A 23,010-nucleotide genomic window follows, 5' to 3' on the forward strand; every position below is an offset into this window, starting at 1 on the left:
AGAACAAAAACCCGCTCACAACCCCAAATATATTTCCGTTATTTCATCTCCCTCTCTCTCTCTTTACATACACACCCTGCCCCACAAATACATGGTCAGAAACACAGTAGTCTTGTTCCAATATCATACAGAAACACTCAAGAAGGAACTAATGGGGGCGGGCCACTCAAGCAATTACTGTCATTGCGAAAGCATCATGAGAGCTTTGAAAAAGTAAATTGCATTCAGTTCACACTGTGACAGCTATGTGGAAATACACAGTAAGTTCAGCTTTACAGCGTGATATAAGTTTAAAGGTAATGTTCCTGCTTTAGCGGAGACTGCATAACACGGTAAATGCTGCATAGGTCGGCACAATCAGGAATTACCTTTACATTTCTATGGCAGAATCTGTAATACTTCAGCTTTACAGATTGAATAGAGCGCCAAGTAACAGACATTTGAATGTCAATGAGAATGTCTTTGAAGTGGAAGAAAAAGGCAAACTGATTTGAAGAAGCAGAACATTTGGATTCACACATGCGGTGATGATGGTCAGAGGCGTGCTTTTTAGATGGAAGGGTCTTGGAATGGCACTCAGAGAAAAATGTCCAATATCGGTGCCAAAATGTGGCAAATAATCCGATGGCATTAATCTCAGATGCCCCGTTTATACCTGGCGGTAAAATAGGTCCTTTGTCCTTGTCTACATTCTGATTGTACCCACACTTCCAGAAATATGTCTACGCATGGTATTACAATTTTCAAGTACAGTGAAATGCATTTCTTACAAGCTCTAACCCCAACAATGCGGAAATCAAATAACATGTGTCTGTTATCCATCCACTGAGTTTGCATTGTGACCAGATTTCCAGATGGTGTCTGACTACCTCCTGAGGTGGACAGGATGATCTGATTCACAATTTGTCGTCTGGATCGTCTACACCTGTCAAAAAATGTGGGCACAATCAGAATGGAGACAAGATCAGGACAAAAGATGCAAGTTATAACCAGGTTTAGACAGGGCTAGAATGATGGTCATGTACAGTACATTCAGCTTTGTGGTCACTGTACATCTTTACTCTGGGCAAACAGATAGTAATTAGTCACAGAACATACAATAAATATACATCTATATGTACACGTATACTCCTAAACCTCAAATAAGTGTCCAGGCACTACCTTTTGGAGTCCAGGGATTCCAAAGATGAGCAACATTGCCTTTTGCACATGAAGTGCCCAACACAACCCATGAAGTGCTGCACGAGCAAGCCTCACCATTTTCCTCTTCCAGTTTTGCATTAAAAAGATGCACATCTGTCAGATTTTTAAGACCCTGTTTGGGTCTGGAATACTCTCTTTCTCTACTTCCTCCATCCTGGTGCTTTGACCAGACCGTGGATTTAAGAACCAATAGGGACTGGGTCTGTCTTAGCTGTCGTGGTTGGGGTGAATTGTAAGGTCCCAGTCCCAAGGAGAGGGCTTTTTTTTAACCCCCTTTTTGTCCCCAATTTCATGGTATCCAATTGTTAGTAGTTACTGTCTTGTCTCATCGCTACAACTCCCGTACAGGCTCGGGAGAGACGAAGGTCGAGAGCCATGCGTCCTCTGAAACACAACTCAACCGAGCTGCACTGCTTCTTAACACAGCGCGTATCCAACCCGGAAGTCAGCCGCACCAATGTGTTGGAGGAAACACTGTGCACCTGGCAACCTGGTCAGCGTGCACTGCGCCCGGCCCGCCACAGGAGTTGCTAGTGCACGATGAGACAAGGATATCCCTACCGGCCGAACCCTCCCTAACCCGGACGACGCTACGCCAATTGTGTGTCGCCCCATGGACGTCCCGGTCGCGGCCGGCTGCAACAGAGCCTGGGCTCAAACCCAGAGTCTCTGGTAGCATGGAGAGGGCTTTTGTAGGAGGAGGAACTTCTTCTGGTCAATAACAGTGACATTTGCACCACCATTACAGTACAGTAAGACACTGAGCTCATCTAAAGAAAAAGCAATATATTGAGAACTGCTTATGTTCTCACAAAGTGGGTATTAGTAGAGACTGCAATATTGGTTTACTGACCCTTGATTTAGCCACAACATGTTTTATTTAAAATCCCAAAGGGGATTTGCTTCATATTAGTGTTCTATGGGTTATAGACACTTTTAATTTAATTTGAGATCAGGGTCTCAACACAGATCATATAATAGTCTATACATTCCAACATGCATATACGAGCTGTGTATTTTCATACAGCCAGGGTCTAATGGGTTAGTTACACCAGTCTGTCTTGTGGAACAAGGTCACGGTTGGGTAAAACCAGGTTTTCCACTCCCCCTGTTTGTTTAACTCTAACTAGAGATAGAGAACACCGATGTCCTACAAGGACTGCTCATATAGACAAGTGGTCACAGATAAAGTGGCAGTTTTAACTCTCTTTAAGCCTCTTAAATCTATCTGTACCTCTGCACTTCTTTCAAGACTACCCCATAAGAGGGTCATCATATTGCACACATCCACATTTAGAACAGTGGTTTTACAAATAGAGTGCATTCGGAAAGTATTTAGACCCTTTGACTTTTTCCACATTTTGTTACATTACAGACTTATTCTAAAGGAAATTAAATCATCAATCTACACACAATACACCATAATGACAAAGCAAAAACAGGTTTTTAGAAAAATTTGTAAATGTATTACAAATAAAACACTGAAATATCACATTTACATAAGTACTCAGACCCTTTACTCAGTACTTTGTTGAAGCACCTTTCACAGCGATTACAGCATTGAGTCTTCTTGTGTATGAAGGTACAAGCTAGGCACACCTGTATTTGGGGAGTTTCTCCCATTCTTCTCTGCAGAGCCTCTCAATGGAAACAGGATGCACCTGAACTCAATTTTGAGTCTCATAGCAAAGGGTCTGAATACTTATGTAAATAAGCAATTTCCGGTGTTTTTATACATTTGCAAGAAATTCAAGAAAACTGTTTTTGCTTTGTCATTATCGGGTATTGTGTGTAGATTGATGAGGGGAAAAAGTATGTCATCCATTTTAGAATAAGGGTGTAACAGAATAAAATGTGGAAAAGGTCAAAGGGTCTGAATACCTTCCGAATGCACTGTACATGTATCAACATGAAGGAGTAGAACAAAGTGAAGACAGGATTCAAGTCAGTCTGTGGGATTGACACAATTCAATTAAGTGACAGGTTAGGCATCCCGTTTGATTGGCATTGGATCAGTCTTATGACATACCAGGTTGGCCCATCACAAAAAGTGGCAAACACATAAAATTATACTTCTTCCTCCTGTCTCGATGACTCTCATCTATTTATCATAGCGATGCCAAATTGGAAAATGTATTACGCAAAGCACTGTTTTTCATGTAGCCCATTGAAATCATTCCATTGAGTTGTACTATATCTCCCCCAGTTTTAGTGGATGGTAAGTTTGTGGTAGAGATATCTTGTATTCACCACAGTAGACTGCATTTCCTGTGTCTCTTGGAGAGACCGGAACACTTCCATGTAGAGTCAAATTCTGTTTTTAACGCCGGACTCTCATCAACAAGACAAAAAACTGCCCGGGCAATCCATGTTTGAAGAAAAATTATGAAAGGCAAGGTAACCTCTCCACAGGTACTCTCTCATGTTTCTCCATCGTTGACGCCACAGAAACATTTAGCACAAAAGAGCTCCAGTCCAGAGGCAAATACCAAGAACGCACAAAAACGAAGCTGAAAGTATCATAAAGGAAAACAACCAACGTCAACAATAAAATGGAGGAAACCACAGCTGTACATTAAAGGGTTAAAAGTGAGGAGCACTTCCCCCTTTTTTGTCTATTGTTGTCCTTCACAACACATTAGGCACATTAATCCAAACAATAAAGTAAATGTTGAGGGGGTCACAGGGTGTGTAACCCAGTCAGCAGTCACAGCCCACAAGACGCACCAGCTACGGAATATTGCTATCTCATGCTATCTTCTATGCAGTCCAAGTACTCCAGGATAAGGTCGTAGCAGAATCGGTATTGGTCCTGCAGAATACACACATACATGCATTAGTTACATAGATCAACAATGGTAGTGATATGTAGGGTTAGAGTCAAATCCATTTAAACTCAGGAACTGAAAAAATGAAAAAGCTTCAATAAAATATATCTTTTTAAGTCTTGAATTGAAATTCAATTTCACCTTAGGCCCGATCCCTACTTCGAAATTTAGGCCTTTCCTACTCATGCCTTTCCCACACACCTCTCAGTATTTGGTATTCAGACATAACTTTTCGGTCACCTAATGCGCTCTGCAGGTGTGGCTACCTTGAGCATTCTGAATAAATGTAATTAAATTGCTGAAAACCCTCCCACTTGCTGAGCCAACAGATTTTCTCGTCAAAATTTCATTCAATAGGGTTTTTAGTACATTTATTGTATCTTAAGTCATCCCGTTAAATAGGGTGCTCCTTTAATACTTTACAAACATATATATGTAAACGCAACATGCAACAATTTTTAAATGGTTTTCCTGAGTTACAGCTCATATAAGGAAATCAGACCCTGATCTATGGATTTCACATGACTGGGCAGGAGCGCGGCCATGGATGGGCATAGGCCCACCCACTTGGGAGCCAGGTTACACATGGTCTATGATGGTGAGGCCGGTTGGACGTACTGCCAATTTTCTAAAATGACATTGGATGCAACTAATGGTACAGAAATTAACATTAAATTATCTTTCAACAGCTCTGGTTGACATTCCTGCAATCAGCATGCCAATTGCATGCTCCCTCAAAATTTGAGATATCTGTGTCATTGTGTTGTGTGACTAAACACCACATTTTCAGTGGCCCTTTATTATCCCCAGCACAAGATGCATCTGTGTAATGATCATGCTGTTTAATCAGATTCTTGATATGCCACACCTGTCAGCTGGATGGATTATCTTGGCAAAGGAGAAATGTTCACTAACAGGAATGTAAACAAATTGAGAGAAATATGGAATTTACCTCGCCACTATGGCCTATTTTATTGCCTTACCTCCCTTATCTTACCTCATTTGCAAAACCTGTATATAGACTTTTTCTACTTATATTACTGACTACAGTCGTGGCCAAAAGTTTTGAGAATGACACAAATATACATTTTCAAAGTCTACTGCCTCAGTTTGTATTTGCATTTTGCATATACTCCAGAATGTTATGAAGAGTGATTAGATTAATTGAAAAGTCCCTCTTTGCCATTCAAATGAACTGAATCCCCAAAAAACATTTCCACTGCATTTCAGTCCTGCCACAAAAGGACCAGCTGACATCAGGTCAGTGATTCTTTCGTTAACACAGGTGTGAGTGTTGACGAGGACAAGGCTGGAGATCACTCTGTCAAGCTGACTGAGTTCGAATAACAGACTGTAAGCTTCAAAAGGAGGGTGGTGCTTGAAATCTTTGTTCTTCCTCTGTCAACCATAGTTACCTGCTGGGAAACACGTGCTGTCATCATTGCTTTGCACAAAAAGGGCTTCACAGGCAAGGATATTGCTGCCAGTAAGATTGCACCTAAATCAACCATTTATCGGATTATCAAGAACTTCAAGGAGAGTGGTTCAATTGTAGTGAAGAAGGCTTCAGGGCGCCCAAGAAAGTCCAGCAAGTGCCAGGATCGTCTCCTAAAGTTGATTCAGCTGCGGGATTGGGGCACCACCAGTACAGAGCTTCCTCAGGAATAGCAGCAGGCAGGTGTGAGTGCATCTGCACACACAGTGAGGCGAAGACTTTGAGAATGGCCAGGTGTCAAGAAGGGCAACAAAGAAGCCACTTCTCTCCAGAAAAAACATCAGAGACAGACTGATATTATGTAAAAGGTACAGGGATTGAACTGCTGAGGACTGGGGTAAAGTATTTTTCTCTGATGAATCCATATTCCGATTGTTTGGGGCATCCGGAAAAAGGCGGAGAAGACAAGGTTAGCGCTACCATCAGTCCTGTGTCATGCCAACAGTAAAGCATCCTGAGGCCATTCATGTGTGGGGTTGCTTCTCAGCCAAGGGAGTGAGCTCACTCACAATTTTGACTAAGAACACAGCCATGAATAAAGAATGGTACCAACACATCCCCCGAAAGCAACGTCTCCCAACCATCCAGGAACAGTTTGGTGACGAACAATGCATTTTCCAGAATGTTGGAGCAACTTGCCATAAGTGGCTCAGGGAACAAAACATTGACATTTTGGGTCCATGGCCAGGAAACTCCCCAACCTTAATTCCATTGAGAACTTGTGGTCAATCCTCAAGAGGCGGGTGAACAAACAAAACCCCACAAATTCTGACAAACTCCAAGCATTGATTATGCAAGAATGGGCTAACATCAGTGGCCCAGAAGTTAATTGTCAGCATGCCAGGGCTGATTGCAGAGGTCTTGAAAAAGAAGGATCAACACTGCAAATATTGACTCTTTGCATCAACTTCATGTAATTTTCAATAAAAGCTTTTGACACTTATGAAATGCTTGTAATTATACTTCAGTGTTCCATAGTAACATCTGACAAAAATATCTAAAGACACTGAAGTAGCAAACTTTGTGGAAATTAATATTTGTGTCATTCTCAAAACTTTTGGCCATGACTGTATGTTTGTTTATTCAATGTGTATCTCTGTGTTGTTGAACTGCTTTGCTTTATCTTGGCGAGTCTTTACGTAGAAAAGAAAGAAAACAGTGGTTTAATTCATTCTGAAAATTGCCACATTCAGTTCTTCAACCCATGGTAATGTTGGAAGATTAGTGTAGATATAATTAAAATAGGGAGAATATCGTTGTCTAGTGCCTGCATTAACCACGGAACTGTGTGATGACAAGGTCAAGTACTGTGCCATGCGCTCTAATTCATAATGATTAAATTAGCCTACATGTCTTATTTTATATTATCAACTGTTAGATCCTCAGCAACAACTGAATGACCATGAAGCGTTTACAGAGGAAGTAAATGAAAGTAAACAAAACAATGTAATTAATCTGAATAATAAGATTATATTATACTGAAGATTATAAGATTATAATAATAAGATTATATCAACTGAAGGCCTACTGACAGTTGATACTGATATTTAACATGATAGAAATAGGAGACAGAGAAAGTCCGGGTAACCAATCATTATGACATTCAAGAGTGCCCTGCAAGTTAAAAGGCCATACGTACAATTTCAATTCTGCATAATGGCACTGCATTTCATAAACTTTACTCTTGCTTCCATATGACGGGTTTCACATTTGTCTCTGGCGATCATAAGGTAAAATAGATCTAAAATAAGTGTCATTTATTTTTACAATCACCTTATCCAAACAGATTACTTATTAACCTAGTTCTTATCAATAGATCTTATCAAATTGTAAATTACACTGCATGGAGGATGGTGTTATTTCCATGGGGAAAACATTTAATAGATTATTTTTCCACTTGGAACTGGTTGGTTCGCTCGACCTTATTCATGGTTTCCTCAATCATGGTTTCCTCGCGTGTAAATGTGGTGGAAATATTAGGGAATTAAGTCAAGCGTATCTGTCGACACACTTCTGCCATTCGAGCTCCACCTCGAGCTTATACGAGCTCCACCTCAAACGAATAGTGGGTGAATAGCAAGCTATTTTCATGATAAATTCAAGGTCAGAATACACAGAGAGAAAAGCGTATAAAAGGGGAATTATGTTCGCTTAACCTGGGACGGAATTCCTCGCAAAAATACTCCAAATCTAAATTGCAGCCGGGCAGCTCCACTCCACCTACCAGTGACTCCACCATGTTGGGTTTGGAGTTGCGGAGTGTCTTGATGGAGTAGAAGATGTCCACCATGTTCTGGTACTGTATCATTTCCAGCAGGATGGTGCTGGCACAGAATGTCCCACTGCGCCCACCGCCGTTCCTATAAGACAGGGAGGAGTTGTTAGAGAAGGAGTTGAAAAACAACGTTCAGTGTTAAGACGCCCCAAGTAGCTGCTGCCGAGGCAGCGGCTACTCTTCCTGGGGTCTAAACAGGAAACAACACAACAGATAAAATGCATAATATACATAAATATACATAGCAGAAATATATTTACATTGCAATTTATCCATTCAGCAGACACTCCCATCCAGTGGCCCACAGCTAGTGCATTCATCCTGACTAGTCTCCCAGTCCCTGCAGCTAAAAAACATTGCCACAGCATGATGCTGCCACGACCATGCTTCACCGTAGTGATGGTTTCCTCCGCAGGTTTCCTCTAGACGTGAAGCTTGACATTAAAGCTAAAGAGTTCAATCTTGGCTTCATCAGACCAGAGAATCTTGTTTCTCATGGTCTGAGAATCTGATGAAAACGTGCTCCAGAATGCTCAGGATCTCAGAGTGAGGCGAAGGTTCACCTTCCAACGGGACAATGACCCTAAGCACACAGCCAAGACAACGTAGGAATGGCTTCGAGATAAGTCTCTGAATGCCCTTGAGTGGCCCAGCCAGAGCCTGGACTTGAACCCGATCGAAAATCTCTGGAGAGACCTGAAAATAGCTGTGCAACAGCACTCCCCAACCAACCTGGCAGAACCTGAGAGGAGAGAAGGAGAGAACAGAGAAGAATGGGAGAAACTCCCCAAATACAGGTAGGCCAAACCTGTAGCGTCATACCCAAGAAGACTCGATGCTGTAATCGCTGCCAAATGTGCTTCAACAAAGTACTGAGTAAACTGTCTGAATAGTTATGTAAATGTGATATTTCATTTGACCATTTTATTAAACTAGCAACAATTTCTAAAAACCTGTTTTTGCTTTGTCATTATGGAGTATTGTGTGTAGATTGATGAGGGAAAAAAACTATTTAATACATTTTAGAATAAGGCTACAACGTAACAAAATGTGGAAAAGTCAATGGGTCTGAATACTTTCCTAAGGCACTGTATACTGTTGAGTCGTCAACATACATGGACACACACGCTATATTCAAGGTCAGTGGAAGGTCATTAGTAAAACATAGAAAACAACAATGGTCCAAGCCAACTGCCCTGTCGTACACCCCACTCAAATGAATTTGCATTAGAGAGGCTTCCATTAAAGAAAACCCTCTGTGTTCTATTGGACAGGTAACTGTCCATCCATGATAAATCAGAGGATGTTAATCCATAACACCTACGTTCTTTCAACAATATGTTATGAACAATGATATCAAAGCCTGCACGGAAGTCTAACAAAACACCTCCCACAATCACATTATTATAATTTTCTTTCAGTCAATAATCAGTTGTTTGTGTCAGTGTAGGTAGGAGGCATGTTGAGTGTCCTCCCCTATAAGCATAGTCTGTAAGAAAACATCTGTAAAATAACATTGTATTCGGTCGAACACGATTTCTTCCAAAAGCTCGCTAAGCACCGTTAACAAGCTGATTGGTCTGCTGTTTGAACCATTAAAGGGTGCATTGATATTTTTGGGCAGCGTAATGACCTTTGCCTCCATCCAGGCCTGAATGCACACTGTTTTCTAGGCTTAGATTGAAGATATGGCAAATCGAAGTCGCAATGTATTCCGCTACAAACCTCTGTAATTTACCATCCAGGTTGTCGGTTCCAGGTGGTTTATCCTTATTTATAGATAGCAATGATTTTTTTCTGTTCACTTTGCGGAATTCAAAGCTACTGTGCTTGTGTTTCATTATTTGGTCCATTATGTATGACTGAACTCAGCATTTGTTGTTTGCATGTCATGCCAAAGTTCGCTAATCTAGTCAACAAAAAAGGTATTAAAAAGTGGTTAGCAATATCAAAGGGTTTTGTTATTTTTTTTTTTTGCACCAATGAAAAAAAACAATACATATATATATACACATACACATATACATATATATATTTTAACAGGGTGCAGGTGTGGATTATATGGGCTTATATGAAAACCACACTCCAAAAAAATTATATACAATACATATTGTAAGTTCCAAAATACATATGTGTGCATGTGAGAGTTAGGCTATTTGGACGGGAGATTACTGAGTAGTTTGGTTCATCAGGCTGACCCCCAGTCTCCGCTTGAAGTTATTGAGGGATGATGATGTTTCAGCAATGTGAAGATAAGAATTCCAGAGTACGTTACCTCTGTATCTGATAGAGAATTGACTGTGTGAGGTGCGGCATTGGGGAGGGTGAATTTCAGAATGAACCTGGACGAATCCATTGAAGGGTTTAGATACACTGTGGGAGGTATGAGTATTTGTAGATGAAAGTGCATAATTTGAGATGGGATAGTTGAATATACCTTTTTCTTTTTCAACAGTTGATTGATTTTCCAAGTTTACTTTATATGATTTAAGGAATTATGGAATTTGTTAGTAAAATATATTTTTGGGGATATCCAAAGTAGGTGAGTAAATGTGACCGGCCGCCTCGATTCAGTCTTATGTAGCAAAATTTGAAATTATGTTTTTTTTATTTTTTTTACATTGGGATAAAAGTTTAGACGACTCACCGAGCTAGAAAATGGCATACCATACACTACAGTTGAGGAACAACTGGAGTGTACTCTGTAGTGTAATTCTACTTTGAAAGTTGATAAACTTGTAACCTCACTTTTGAGAAAATGGACTTTGAATATTTCGGTACACCTACTTGTGCCTATGCTCTTAGAAAACTTTGGATAATAAAGTTGATGGCTCTCTCGGGATATACTGTCTGAGTCAGTTGGGTTCTCAGTTCATTGTGCAGACAGGAACAAATATCTCTCCAGGAAGAAGAAGGGGGGTGGTGTATGTTTCATGATTAACGACTCATGATGTGATTGTGATAACATACAGGAACTCAAGACATTTTGTTCACCCGACCTAGAATATGTCAATCAAATGTCGACCATATTACCTCCGAAGAGAATTAGTGTATATCCCCCCTCAAGCCGATACCACAACTGCCCTCAAAGAACATCCCTGAACTTTATACAAACTGGAAACCACATATCCTGAGGTCGCATGTATAGTAGCTGGTGAGTTTAACAAAGCAAATTTGAGGAAAAGAATGCCGAAATTCAATCATCATATTGAATGTAGTACTCGGCTGCTACAAAACTCGACCACTGCTACTCCAACTTCCGGAAGGCCTCCCCCGTTCTCCTTACGGCAAATCTGATCACGGCTCCATTTTGCTCCTCCCTTCCTATAGGCAGAAACTCAAACAGGAAGTACCCGTTCTAAGGACAATGCTGGTCTGACCAATCAGAATCCACACTTCAAGATTGATCTGATCACGCGGACTGAGACATGTTCCAGGTACCCTCAGAGAATAATATAGACGCATATACTGATACGGTGACTGAGTTTATCAGGAAGTGTATAGGAGATGTTGTACACACTGTGACTATTAAAACCTATCCAACCCAGAAACTGTGGAAAGATGGAAGCATTTCGTGCAAAATTCAAGCACAAAACATTGCATTTAACCATTTAACAAAATGTAGTTATTCACTCCGTAAGGCAATCAAACAGACAAAACGTCAGTATAGAGACAGTGGAGTCGCAATTCAACGGCTAAGATACGAGACTATGTGGCAGGGTCGACAGACAATCACGTACTACAAAGGGAAAACCAGCCATGTTGCGGACACCGACGAAAATACTTATTTTCCACCATAATTTGCAAATAAATTCATTACAAATCCTATAATGTGATTTTCTGGATTTTTTTCTTCTCATTTTGTCTGTCATAGTTGAAGTGTACCTATGATGAAAATTACAGGCCTCTCTCATCTTTTTAAGTGGGAGAACTTGCACAATTGGTGGCTGACTAAATACTTGTTTGCCCCACTGTATTATCAATCTCTCCCTGTCCAAGTCTACTGTCGCCACATGCTTCAAGATGTCCACCATTGATCCTGTACCCAAGAAAGCAAAGGTAATTGAACTAAATGACTATCGCCCCGTAGCACTCACTTCTGTCATCATGAAGTGCTTTGAGCGACTCGTCAAGGATCAAATCACCTCTACCTTACCCTGTCACCCTAGACCAACTTCAATTTGCTTGGCGCCCCAATAGACCAACAGACGATGCAATCACCATTGCACTGCACACTGCCCTATCCCATCTAGGCTAGAGGAATACCTACAGTTGAAGTCAGAAGTTTACATACACTTATGTTGAAGTCATTAAAACTTGTTTAACCTGTTGTGTGTAGGGGGCAGTATTTTGATGTTTGGATGAAAAACGTACCCAAATGAAACTGCCTATTTCTCAGGCCCAGAAACTAGAATCTAGATATACTTGTCAGATTAGGATAGAAAACACTCTAAAGTTTCCAAAACTGTCAAAATATTGTCTGTGAGTATAACATAACTAATATTGCAGGCGAAAACCTGAGGAAAATCCAAAGAGGAAGTGCCTTCTATTTTGTAAGCTCCCTGTACCAATGCATGCCTTCCCTCCATTTAAAGGGATATCAACCAGATTCCTTTCCCTGTGGCTTCCACATGGTGTGAACAGTCTTTAGACATAGTTTCAGCCTTTTATTCTGAAAAATGAGCTAGAACGATCACATCGCGCCAGTGGATATTATCGATTATTTATCGTAAAAACAACCTGAGGATTGATTCTAAAAAACGTTTCACAATTTTTCTTTACGGATACTATTTGGAATTTGTCTGTCCCGTCGTGACCGCTCGAGCTTGTGGATTACTGAACATAACGCACCGAACCAAATGGAGGTATTTTGGATATAAAAATAATCTTTATGGACCAAAAGGAACATTTATTGTGTAACTGGGAGTCTCGTTAGTGCAAACATCTGAAGATCATCAAAGGTAAGTGATTCATTTTATTCCTTTTCTGACTTTTGTGACCAATCTACTTTGCTGCTAGCTGTTTGTAATGATTTGTCTGCTGAGAGTCCTTACATAAACACTTGGTTTGCTTTCGCAGAAAAGCTTTTTCGAAATCTGGTGGCGTGTCACAAGCTAAGCTGTGTTTTGCTATATTGCACTTCTGATTTCATGAAAATGTAATATTTTTAGTAATTTAATTTGAATTTGGCGCTCTGCACGTCAACAGATGTTGACGAAAATGATCCCGCTAACAGGATGGGTGCGCCAAGAAGTTAAACAGCTTAGAAAATTCCAGAAAATTATGTCAAGGCTTCAGAAGCTTCTGATAGGCTATTTGACATCATTTGAGTCAATTGGAGGTGTACCTGTGGATGTATTTCAAGGCCTTCAAACCTTCAAACTCAGTGCCTTTTTGCTAGACATCATGGGAAAATCAAAAGAAATCAGCCAAGACCTCAGAAAAAAAATTCTAGACATCCCACAAGTCTGGTTCATCCTTGTGAGCAATTTCCAAACACATGAAGGTACCACGTTAATCTGTACAAACAATAGTACGCAAGTATAAACACCATGGGACCACACAGTCGTCATACCGCTCAGGAAGAAGACGCATTCTGTCTCCTAGAGATGAACTCACTTTCATGCGAAAAGTGCAAATCAATCCCAGAACAACAGCAAAAAAGGACCTTGTGAAGATGCTGGAGAAAACAGGTACAAAATTATCTATATGTGGATAAATAAACTAGGCTTGCAATTTAATTCATATTTACAGATGGCACAAGTTTCTTATTAAGGCACATGAAAGTTCACGTTCCAGAAGGCATCTCTGTCAAAAAACATTTTGATAAAAATAAAATGTTTACGTTCAAATGGCTCTTCTGTGAAGTAGAGACCTGCAACATACGCCTTCCTGAAACAAGTCACAAATTTGTTCTTATACTTTTTGTAATTTGCAGAATTCAGGGGAGAAGGATTTGTAAGAAACTTTTAATTATATATTTTTTTAGACCGGTTGGTAACCAAGAGTCTCCTTTGGAAGAATGCTTGTCAAGTGTTTGGAAAATTGCGAAAATCCTCATACATGGTTTTGAATGACGTCTGGCTGGTGACATTCGTCCCTTTCGCTCCTCCACCTCTGACAGTGTAAATTCAAAACAGTGTTTATATTCCATCCTTAAACAGATCATCAACCCTTTTGTTGGTAGAATCCATAAAGAGTTGCAGGAAGGACTCAGCGTTATTTTCCAGCAGATCTATTAGATCTTTATATAACTATTTTCATTGATCAATTAGTTAATGGAGTGTAGTGCTTGAGACGTATTCCTCTTCCACATTGAGCTTTGCAGAGTATTTCTAGTATTGTTGTGAGCTAAAATGAGTTCGCAAACACAACCCACACCCCAAAAACAAGCGCCACCAGTGAAATGGCAAACACATACAAGCAACACACATGCACCAGTATGATAAACAGAGAGAAATCGGACAACTTGCTCACTGTATGGATCCTGGCTGCACTTTACTATTATCCAGATACTGAGTGTTAGCACTTGGTGGTCTATAACAACTTCCCACAAGAATAGGCTTTAGGTGAGGCAGGTGAACCTTTAGCCATATTACTTTAACATCATTTGACAAGAGATCCTCTCTAAGCTTTACAGGAATATGACTTTGAATATAAACAGCAATACCTCCTCCGTTGTCATTCCTGTCTCTTCTGTAGATGTTATAATCATATATTGCTACAATTGTATCATTAAATGTATATCCTAAGTGAGTTTCAGAGATAGCCAGTATATGTATGCTTTCTGTTGCTAGCAAGTTATCGAATTCATGAACCTTGTTTCTTAGGCTACATATGTTAATGTAGTCTATTTGTAGTGATTTTCTGGGATTCTTGATTGTTTTTATTGCTTTAATGGGAGGCTTATCAGAGGTAGCCATGACAGTGATATTTACATTTGAGCTGATAGCGCAGGGTGAAGTGCTAACAGTGGGCTTCTTACTAGTGCAAAAGATCTCAGTGCTAACAGTATAACTCAGGTTCATAGGCACATGCTTACTGCTGAGAATTTCTGTTGTTTCGACAGAGGCATTTAGAGGAAAATAAATTAGGTTACTTACATTATGAATGCCAACACCTCTGGGAAAATGTACATTTGCAGCAGCACCACAACAAAATGGTAGGGATTATCTGAGCAGGGTTTGGGTCCCTGATAAGTCATTGTCTCAACGCGGCCTTGAAATGTGGGGACAGGGTCCAGTAAGCATGTTGTGTGTGGTATTTTGTGGTGCTAGATGGTCTGGGTTATCATCATAACCTATAGGAACATTAATAAACAACTGAGGCGAGGCCACATCCTCATTCCTGAAATGCACCCTGGGAAGACTGACATCAAGTCACTGCGGCAGCCAATACGGGCAATGTTAAGGTAATCAATCGGCGTCAGCAGTTTGGCAGCCTGGAATTTACTGTCGTGAGAGCCGGCACATTCTGTATTAAGCCATAAGTGATTTCATCGCCATAATCTCTTTCCTGGTTGTCGTGGGTAATGCTATGTGACAGCACTGAGTGATGTGTTTTTGGACTGTGGTGGCGGAGGTGCACGTGTTGTCATTCAGCAATGTGCATAAGGCTCCATAGCTCTATATTCAGCTGAGTTCTTATGAGAGGAGGAGAGTACAGTGCAATGAAGCCAGTAAGCCATGTGGCGCCATGCTTACAGCTCAAACCATCTCTTACACTGATTGATATGTGTCCTGGGGGTTGTTCATCAGGGTATTCCTGATGGCTGGTACCTGATTGGCTTTGAGCCTTATGAACTGGTGTTTATCAGAGGTAACGCCTACTTCATTGTCTGTGATTGGGTGCTAGCTATGTTGACTGCTGGTGTTTGTAGGTAAAGGCAAGGCTGACCTCCAGTCTGGGATGAACTAAGCTGGGAGTACTGCTGTTTATGTGTGGATATTTGTGTATGTCTGTCCCTGTGTGTCAAATCAAACTTTATTTGTCAAATGCTCCGAATACTACAAGTGTATACAAATTCTTACTTACAAGCACTTAACCAACAGTGCAGTTCAAGAAGATCTAAGAAAATATTTACCAAAATAAACTAAAGCAAAAAATATGTATTAAAATAAAAAGCAACACAATAACAACAAAAACGAGGCTAAATACAGGGGGTACCGGTACCGTGTCAGTATGCGGGGGTACAGGTTAGTTCAGGTAATTTGTACATGTAGGTAGGGGTGAAGTGTCTATGCATAGATAATAAACAGCGAGTAGCAGCAGTGTACAGAACAAATGGGGGGGGGGGTCAATGTAATAGGCCAGTTGCCATTTTAATAATTGTCCAGCAGTCTTATGGCTTGGGGTAGAAGCCGTTAAGGAGCCTTTTGGTCCTAGATTAGGTGCTCCGGAACTGCTTGCCGTACGGTAGCAGAGATAACAGTCTATGACTTGGATGACTGGAGTCTCTGATAATTTTCTGCCACCGCCTATTATATAGGTCCTGGGTGGCTGGAAGCTTGACCCCAGTGATGTACTGGGCCGTACGCACTACTCTCTGTAGCGCCTTATGTTCAGATGCCAAGCAGTTGCCATACCAGGCGGTGATGCAACCAGTTAGGATGCACTCAATGGTGCAGCTGTAGAACCGTTTGAGGATCTAGGGACCCATGCCAAATCTTCTCAGTCTCCTGAGGGGGAAAAGGTTTTGTTGTGCCCTCTTCACAACTGTCTTGGTGTATTTGGATCATGATAGTTCGTTGGTGATGTGGACACCAAGGAACTTGGAACTCTCGACCCGCTCCACTACAGTCCCGTTGATGTTAATGGGGGCCTGTTCGGCCCGCCTTTTCCTGTAGTCCACGATCAGCTCCTTTGTCTTGCTCACATTGAGAGAGATTGTTGTCCTGGCACCACACTGCCACCTCCTCCATATAGGCCATCTCATCGTTGTCGGTGATCAGGCCTACCACTGTTGTGTTGTCAGCAAACTTAATGATAGTGTTGGAGTCGTGTTTGGCCATGCAGTCATGGGTGAACAGGGAGTACAGGAGGGGCCAAAGAATACACCCCTGAGGGGCCGCAGTGTTGAGAATCAGCGTGGCAGACGTGTTGTTGCCTACCCTTACCAGCTGGGGGCAGCCCGTCAGGATGTCCAGGATCCAGCTGCAGACGGAGGTGTTTAATCCCAGGGTCCTTAGTTTAGTGATGAGCTTTGTTGGCGCTATGGTGTTTAAGGCTGAGCTGTAGTCAATGAACAGTATTCTCATTTTGTCCAGGTGGGAAAGGGCATTTTGGAGTGCAATAGAGATTGCATCATCTTTGGATCTGTTGGGACGGTATGCAAGTTGGAGTGGGTCTAGGGTATCCGAGAGGACGCTGTTGATGTGAGCCATGACCAGCCTTTCAAAGCACTGAGTGCTACGGGCGGTAATCATTTAAGCAGGTTACCTTCGCTTCTTTGGGCACATAGACTATGGTGGTCTGCTTGAAACACATAGGTATTACAGACTCAGTCAGGGAGAGGTTGAAAATGTCAGTGAAGACACTTACCAGTTTGTTCACTCATGCTTTGAATACACATCCTTGTAATCTATCTGGCCCACCGGCTTTGTGAATATGTTGACCTGTTTAAAGGTCTTGCTCACATCGGCTACCAATAGCGTTATCACACAGTCATCCAGAACAGCTGGTGCTCTCGTGTATGCTTCAGTGTTGCTTGGCTCGAAGCGAGCACTGAAGCATACACGAGAGCACCAGTGTGTGTGCTTGTGTGTCAGTGATTGCGTTCGTGCATGTGAGCACTTGTGTGTGTATCAGATTGTCAGGAATACTCACAGGCAGTGGACAACAGTACGGCCATCTCCACACTCCCTCTGCCACTTGTGCACGTGAGCCAGTAGGCTGAGGAAGGCCTTCTTGGAGTCGGGCACGTCGCGGTAGGCTGACCAGCGCAGGAACTGGAACTGACACACCACCAGCTGGCCCTCCTGGGGCTAAGGACAGAAAGAAAACATGAAGCTCATGAGACCTAAATGTGTGTGTGTAGGCATGTGTGTGTGCATGAGTTCCTGCCTGCGTGTGCGCGTTCATGTGCGTCCATAAGTGTGTGAGAGATTTATAGCTCTGCTGGTGAGACTGGGACCTGAGGTGTGAAAGAGAGATGTCCATGTGTGCTCAGAGCTATATCCCAAACCAGCACCTGCATTAATATCACTCTGATGCTGCAGGGGCACACGTGACAGCTGTAACAGCCTCCAGCCCTACAAGTAAGGAGCTAGGGATGCACTGTAAATCATGCAGATTGGACTAACACAAACAAATAGGATGCAAGGAGAAGTTCCAATCATGGAAGTTGGATTTTCTATGGACCTATTTCTCTTTCACACACACAAACAATTGCACACACCCTCGTTTCACACAGACAAACACACCATTTCCCGACACTATGCTATCTGTGGGTTGCATTCTTCCAGGTTGTGTGAGGTGCTGTTTGACAGTGCAGTGTGGAGGAGAGAGGTAGTGTAGGTGAGGAGGGATGACAGGAGGGGTAGATTGGGGAAAGGAGGATGCCACTCTATGAGGGTGGTTATAGGCACTTCCTCTCACAACCTGCCAGCAGGGACAGGCCTCGCATGGAGATGTCAGTCTGGTTGACAGTGATGCAACACACCTATTCATTTACACACCCACACACAGTACAGTAATGTACACAAACGCAGCTCTTTCTACCGTTCTGACAGACAGACAGAAAGAGATAATTAAGACACACACACAAAGGCACGCAGGCATATGCACAAGCACAAACATGCACACGCACACCAAGCAAAGTCTCTATTATTCTTCACAGAGGTAGGGAGGGAACATTGACAGGCATCTTCCTTTTCTCCCTGCCGGCATACTAAGGGGGACTTTGACAACACCAGTACTCGCTGTACTTTGACAACAGAGCTGTCATCTTCAGTTGGGATTGACATGAAGCCTAAATCATGAGTTCTGCCTGATTCTCTACGTCAGGTAAATTTGTGACACGCTTTATGAACAAATAAAAGGGGAGAGAAAATGTGCATTTGAGCCTATTAGAATATCCCACATTGTGGATGTGACATGCATTATGGTCAAAGTTCCCCTTAGTATCCTAGCAGGAAGAAAAGGAAGATGCCCATCAACGTATTGACAAGCAGGAAATTGAAAAAGGGAGACGGTTGTTTTATAGGGTTGAACGCATCTAGTGTGTGTGTGTGTGTGTGTGTGTGTGTGTGTGTGTGTGTGTGTGTGTGTGTGTGTGTGTGTGTGTGTGTGTGTGTGTGTGTGTGTGTGTGTGTGTGTGTGTGTGTGTGTGTGTGTGTGTGTGTGTATAAATGCTCACCCTTGTCACATTTTTGACACAGAACAGACGAGTGATGACGTCATCGTCAGCTGACATGGACAGGAACTCAACCTCCATTGGCCCATACTGCTGCAGACCAGGCTCTGGCCAGTACTGGACACAGGGCTAGAGAGAGGGAGGAGGGGAAAGAGAGAGAGAGAGAGACAGGGAGGTAGGGTAGAGTGAAAAAAGGAGGAGGAGGAGGAGAAAATAGTTCATTTGGCATCTTTGGGACCTATAGATCAATGTCAAGATTCCAAAAGGGAAATATCAGAGTCTAATCAATTCACCCCCAAATCCACCCTGTGACGACTCCAAATGTGTTCCAACGGCATGTGATTGGAACTGGTACTGCAATAAAAACTAGCAGACCTTTCTGAAAGGAAGGGCTCTCACATAATTATGAAACAAAGTGAGCGCAGAGAGAGCGAAAGAGAGGTGGAGGGAGAGAGCGAGAGGAAGAGAGAATGTGTATATGTGTGAGAGAGACAGAGCAAGTGACAGTCTAATGACAGTCAGGCAGACACTGTGAGATACCTACAAAGAGAAACCTTGAGTTGTAGCTTAGGGGTAGGAATTAAAGTTGATATAGCTGAATCTCTAGAGACTGAAATGAAGCGAGGAGTGTTACTGACTCCACAATACCAATGTAGTCAGAGATCAAAGAGACACAATTCAGTGTGAAAGAACAAATCCAAAAGCACACACACTTATACAGAGACTAAATGATGGCAGAGCAGCATGGCTCTGACTGGCTAAGTCTTCTGCTATTAGCACTATGGACACAGGAGCAAGAGTTGAGCTGAGATACAGCATCCCAGACACTGCCAGTAGAATCAGAACTAGATTCAGACTCAGATCTGCAGCATTTTTCACTGTGAAAAGTGAAATGCGGATTCATCAACAGAACACTGTTCCTTCCTAATAAACTACGTTCATTAACATATACATACATATATATTACATGCATACAGTATATCTTAATATACATAAATATTGATATGTATAGCTCACCCAGGCAGAGTTGGACTGGTTGAGCTGGTTGAGCATGACCACCGATGTGCAGCCGTAGTCGAACACCAACCTCCAGAAGTCGGCGGTGGTGCCGGGGAGCGGGTGAGGGGTGACGATGAAAGCGGCGGGCTGGTGGAAGCTGTCAGTGAGTGCCGCGTTGATGTAGTTGTTGCTCTCGCCCTCGGTGGTGACCAGGAATGCCAGGACGCGGTCGGGCGGCAGCACGTCCATGCTGCGGTTCTTCTCCCGGTTCCTGGGGAGCAGGGCGATGCTGCACTCCTCCACGTCCAGGTGAGGGGTGACCGAGTTCAACGTCTGGAGGATGGAGGGGAGGTGGAAAGGGAGGGAAGATGGAAGGGAGGAGGGAGGAAGAAAAGTTGGAGGGATATAAAGATTTAATGAAGGGAGAATTTATGAGATTGGTAAGGTGAGGTGAGATGAGATAAAGTATAAAAGAAATAAAAATAAATAAAAATAGGTGATAAAGAAAAAAGAGGGAACGGAGGGAATTGATGGAGGCGGACAGAGAGAAGGTGAGGAAGTGGGGGGTGGAGAAACAACATGTAATGACAGATTGGCCACTTGTAATTCAGATTGGCCACTTGTCAATACAGGTACATTGATTGACAGTTTCAGTTAGAAGCATCTTTAAAATAGTTTGACATCACTCTGAAATAGTCACAGAGTTCAATAACAAATTGGAATAATTAGGCCAGCCTCTTGCATAATGAACACAAATGTTATGAACCTTTGGGAAAACAAAAGTGAAAACAGAATAATTTGCACCTATTCCTTTTGATGAACATTAACAAGTATTCCACCCTAATTACATAAGACAATATAAACAGAATATTTGGATCATTAATGCACCACATCAATAATAGATGTGGGAAATGTTGATCGTAGTGATACTGGCTGGTATTGGCTTTATCTGGGCTTTGTGATAGATACGGCATGAGCAAAATATAGGTAGAGGTTGTATCAGAGGTTGTATTTGGAATACATTGCATGGATCCTTTCAGAAGGAATGTCAGTTGGGTGAATTTACAGGATCCAAGGGATCCACTTGCCCATCTTACTTAGGAAGAACTAACAACCTGTAATCAGAGAGCACTAATGCCCATTTTCCCCTGCCTAAGTAATAAGTAATGAATCGTCAAGTAATGAAAAGTGGCATAATTCAAATGAAGTGTATTTGGAAAAACACAGTAAACAGTAAAAGTGTGCCGGGTGTGAGGACCATCACCGACCCAGAGGACTGGGTGAACTCGCGTTCCGAGGCCGACGTGAGTAAGGTCTTTAATCATGTCACCCCCTGCAAGGCCGCGGGGTCCGATGGTATTCCCCGACGCGTACTCAGAGCTGGCAGGCATATTCATAGTAATTTTCTACCTCTCCTTGTTCTAGTCTGTAATCCACACATGTTCTAATGACCACCACCATTCCTGTTCCCAAGAAGTCTTCATGCAACAATGACTACTACCCTGTGGCATGTAAAAATCTTCCCCGCGTGAAAAAGTTTGCAGTCGTTCTGATTGTGTTCTGATTGCGACGTCTTGCGGTGAAATTTCTCCCAGCGTGAAAATCCCAGCTCAATAATTGCACGTGCATCTCTTTATGTGGATGGATGGCTGAGCTTGTGTGGATGTTTATCTCACACACATTTTCTTTAAACATCTGCCAGGAATACTGACTCTGACCAATCAGAAGCTTGTTGAGGCATGAGATCAGCATATAAATACCCGGACTCGTGCGTCAATGTGCTGAGGGTCAATGTGAGGAGAGATTTTTTGCAAATGCAAAGACTTTTCGCTACGTTTTTGATTGACAGTACATATATTTGTTTGTTAGTTAGTTAGTTAGCTAGCTATACAAACAAGTTAAAACTGAACACCTCTGAGGACAAGCCATCTCGACCAGTTTATAGCTAATTATGCTAGTTAGCTAGATAAATCCAAGGCAAGGAGATGAGAGAAACGAACTTCAAGTTCCTTGGTGTGACTTAACCCTTGTTTTGTAAAAAATGACCCACCACTATGTTAAACAGCAGAGAAAACCCCCTAAATTATATTTTTTCAATTTGAGTGACCCCAACATTAGAAAAAGTGAAACATATAATATATCCCATTTAGCAGACGCTTTTGTCCAAAGCGACTTACAAGTCGGCTGGGGCCACTACTTTTACATATGGGTGGTCCCAGTGGGAATCGAACCCACGACGCTTGGCGTTGCAAGCGCCATGCTCTACCGACTGAGCCACACAGGACCATCACCTTTGTTCATATTTCCATGAAAGCTGTACATCACCAGAGTACAAAGAATGTCTTTGGGTCATTTTTGGACCCAGCAGTTCTAAAATAATTTACACACCACAAAAACCACAAAGACACACATACACTCACAATGAGAAATTGAGATTATACGTGCTACTGATTGAACTCAGCCAGCAGCTCCCGAAGAGGAAGATCACCATGGTTGGCACAGTTAGAAAGAACAAGCCTGAGCTCCCCCTGCACTCCTCGCAACAAGGGAGAGGCCTTCTAATCAAAAATTGCCTTCAGCCCCACCACCACTCTAGTTTCTTACCTCCCAAAGAGTAACAATAATGTGGTCCTCCTGAGCACACTCCACAAAACGGCTGAGATCAGTGATCATGAGGACAGAAAACCAGCCATCATCCTAGACTACAACCACAACAAAGGAGGCATGGACAACCTGGACAAGGTGATTGGAACTTACAGCTGCAGGAGGATGGAACTTACAGCTGCAGGAGGATGACACATTCACACATGGATGCACATATACCTGCACCAGACCTTAAAAAAAGCATACATTTTCT

At 42.2% G+C, this 23,010-nt stretch overlaps 1 protein-coding gene and 1 non-coding gene across 2 annotated transcripts in view; both read right to left on the reverse strand.

Annotated features, from left to right (window-relative positions):
• Nucleotides 1-2,617: 2,617 nt before the first annotated feature.
• The window catches only part of LOC135522520 (receptor-type tyrosine-protein phosphatase U-like), a 320,589-nt gene continuing 300,196 nt past the window's right edge, over nucleotides 2,618-23,010 (reverse strand). Inside the window, exons 25-29 of the mRNA XM_064948847.1 lie at nucleotides 20,172-20,486; nucleotides 19,158-19,283; nucleotides 17,627-17,784; nucleotides 7,751-7,886; nucleotides 2,618-4,015 (exon numbers count right to left, since the gene is read on the reverse strand). Of these exons, the coding sequence (XP_064804919.1) occupies nucleotides 3,947-4,015; nucleotides 7,751-7,886; nucleotides 17,627-17,784; nucleotides 19,158-19,283; nucleotides 20,172-20,486 (804 nt within the window). The 3' untranslated portion in view covers nucleotides 2,618-3,946. The remainder of the gene's footprint in view (nucleotides 4,016-7,750; nucleotides 7,887-17,626; nucleotides 17,785-19,157; nucleotides 19,284-20,171; nucleotides 20,487-23,010) is intronic.
• On the reverse strand, nucleotides 22,364-22,439 carry trnaa-ugc (transfer RNA alanine (anticodon UGC)). The gene has a single exon. It is a non-coding gene; the product is annotated as a tRNA-Ala (tRNA).

This window comes from Oncorhynchus masou, chromosome 30 (assembly GCF_036934945.1).
Source record: "Oncorhynchus masou masou isolate Uvic2021 chromosome 30, UVic_Omas_1.1, whole genome shotgun sequence".
NCBI classification, from domain to species: domain Eukaryota; kingdom Metazoa; phylum Chordata; class Actinopteri; order Salmoniformes; family Salmonidae; genus Oncorhynchus; species Oncorhynchus masou.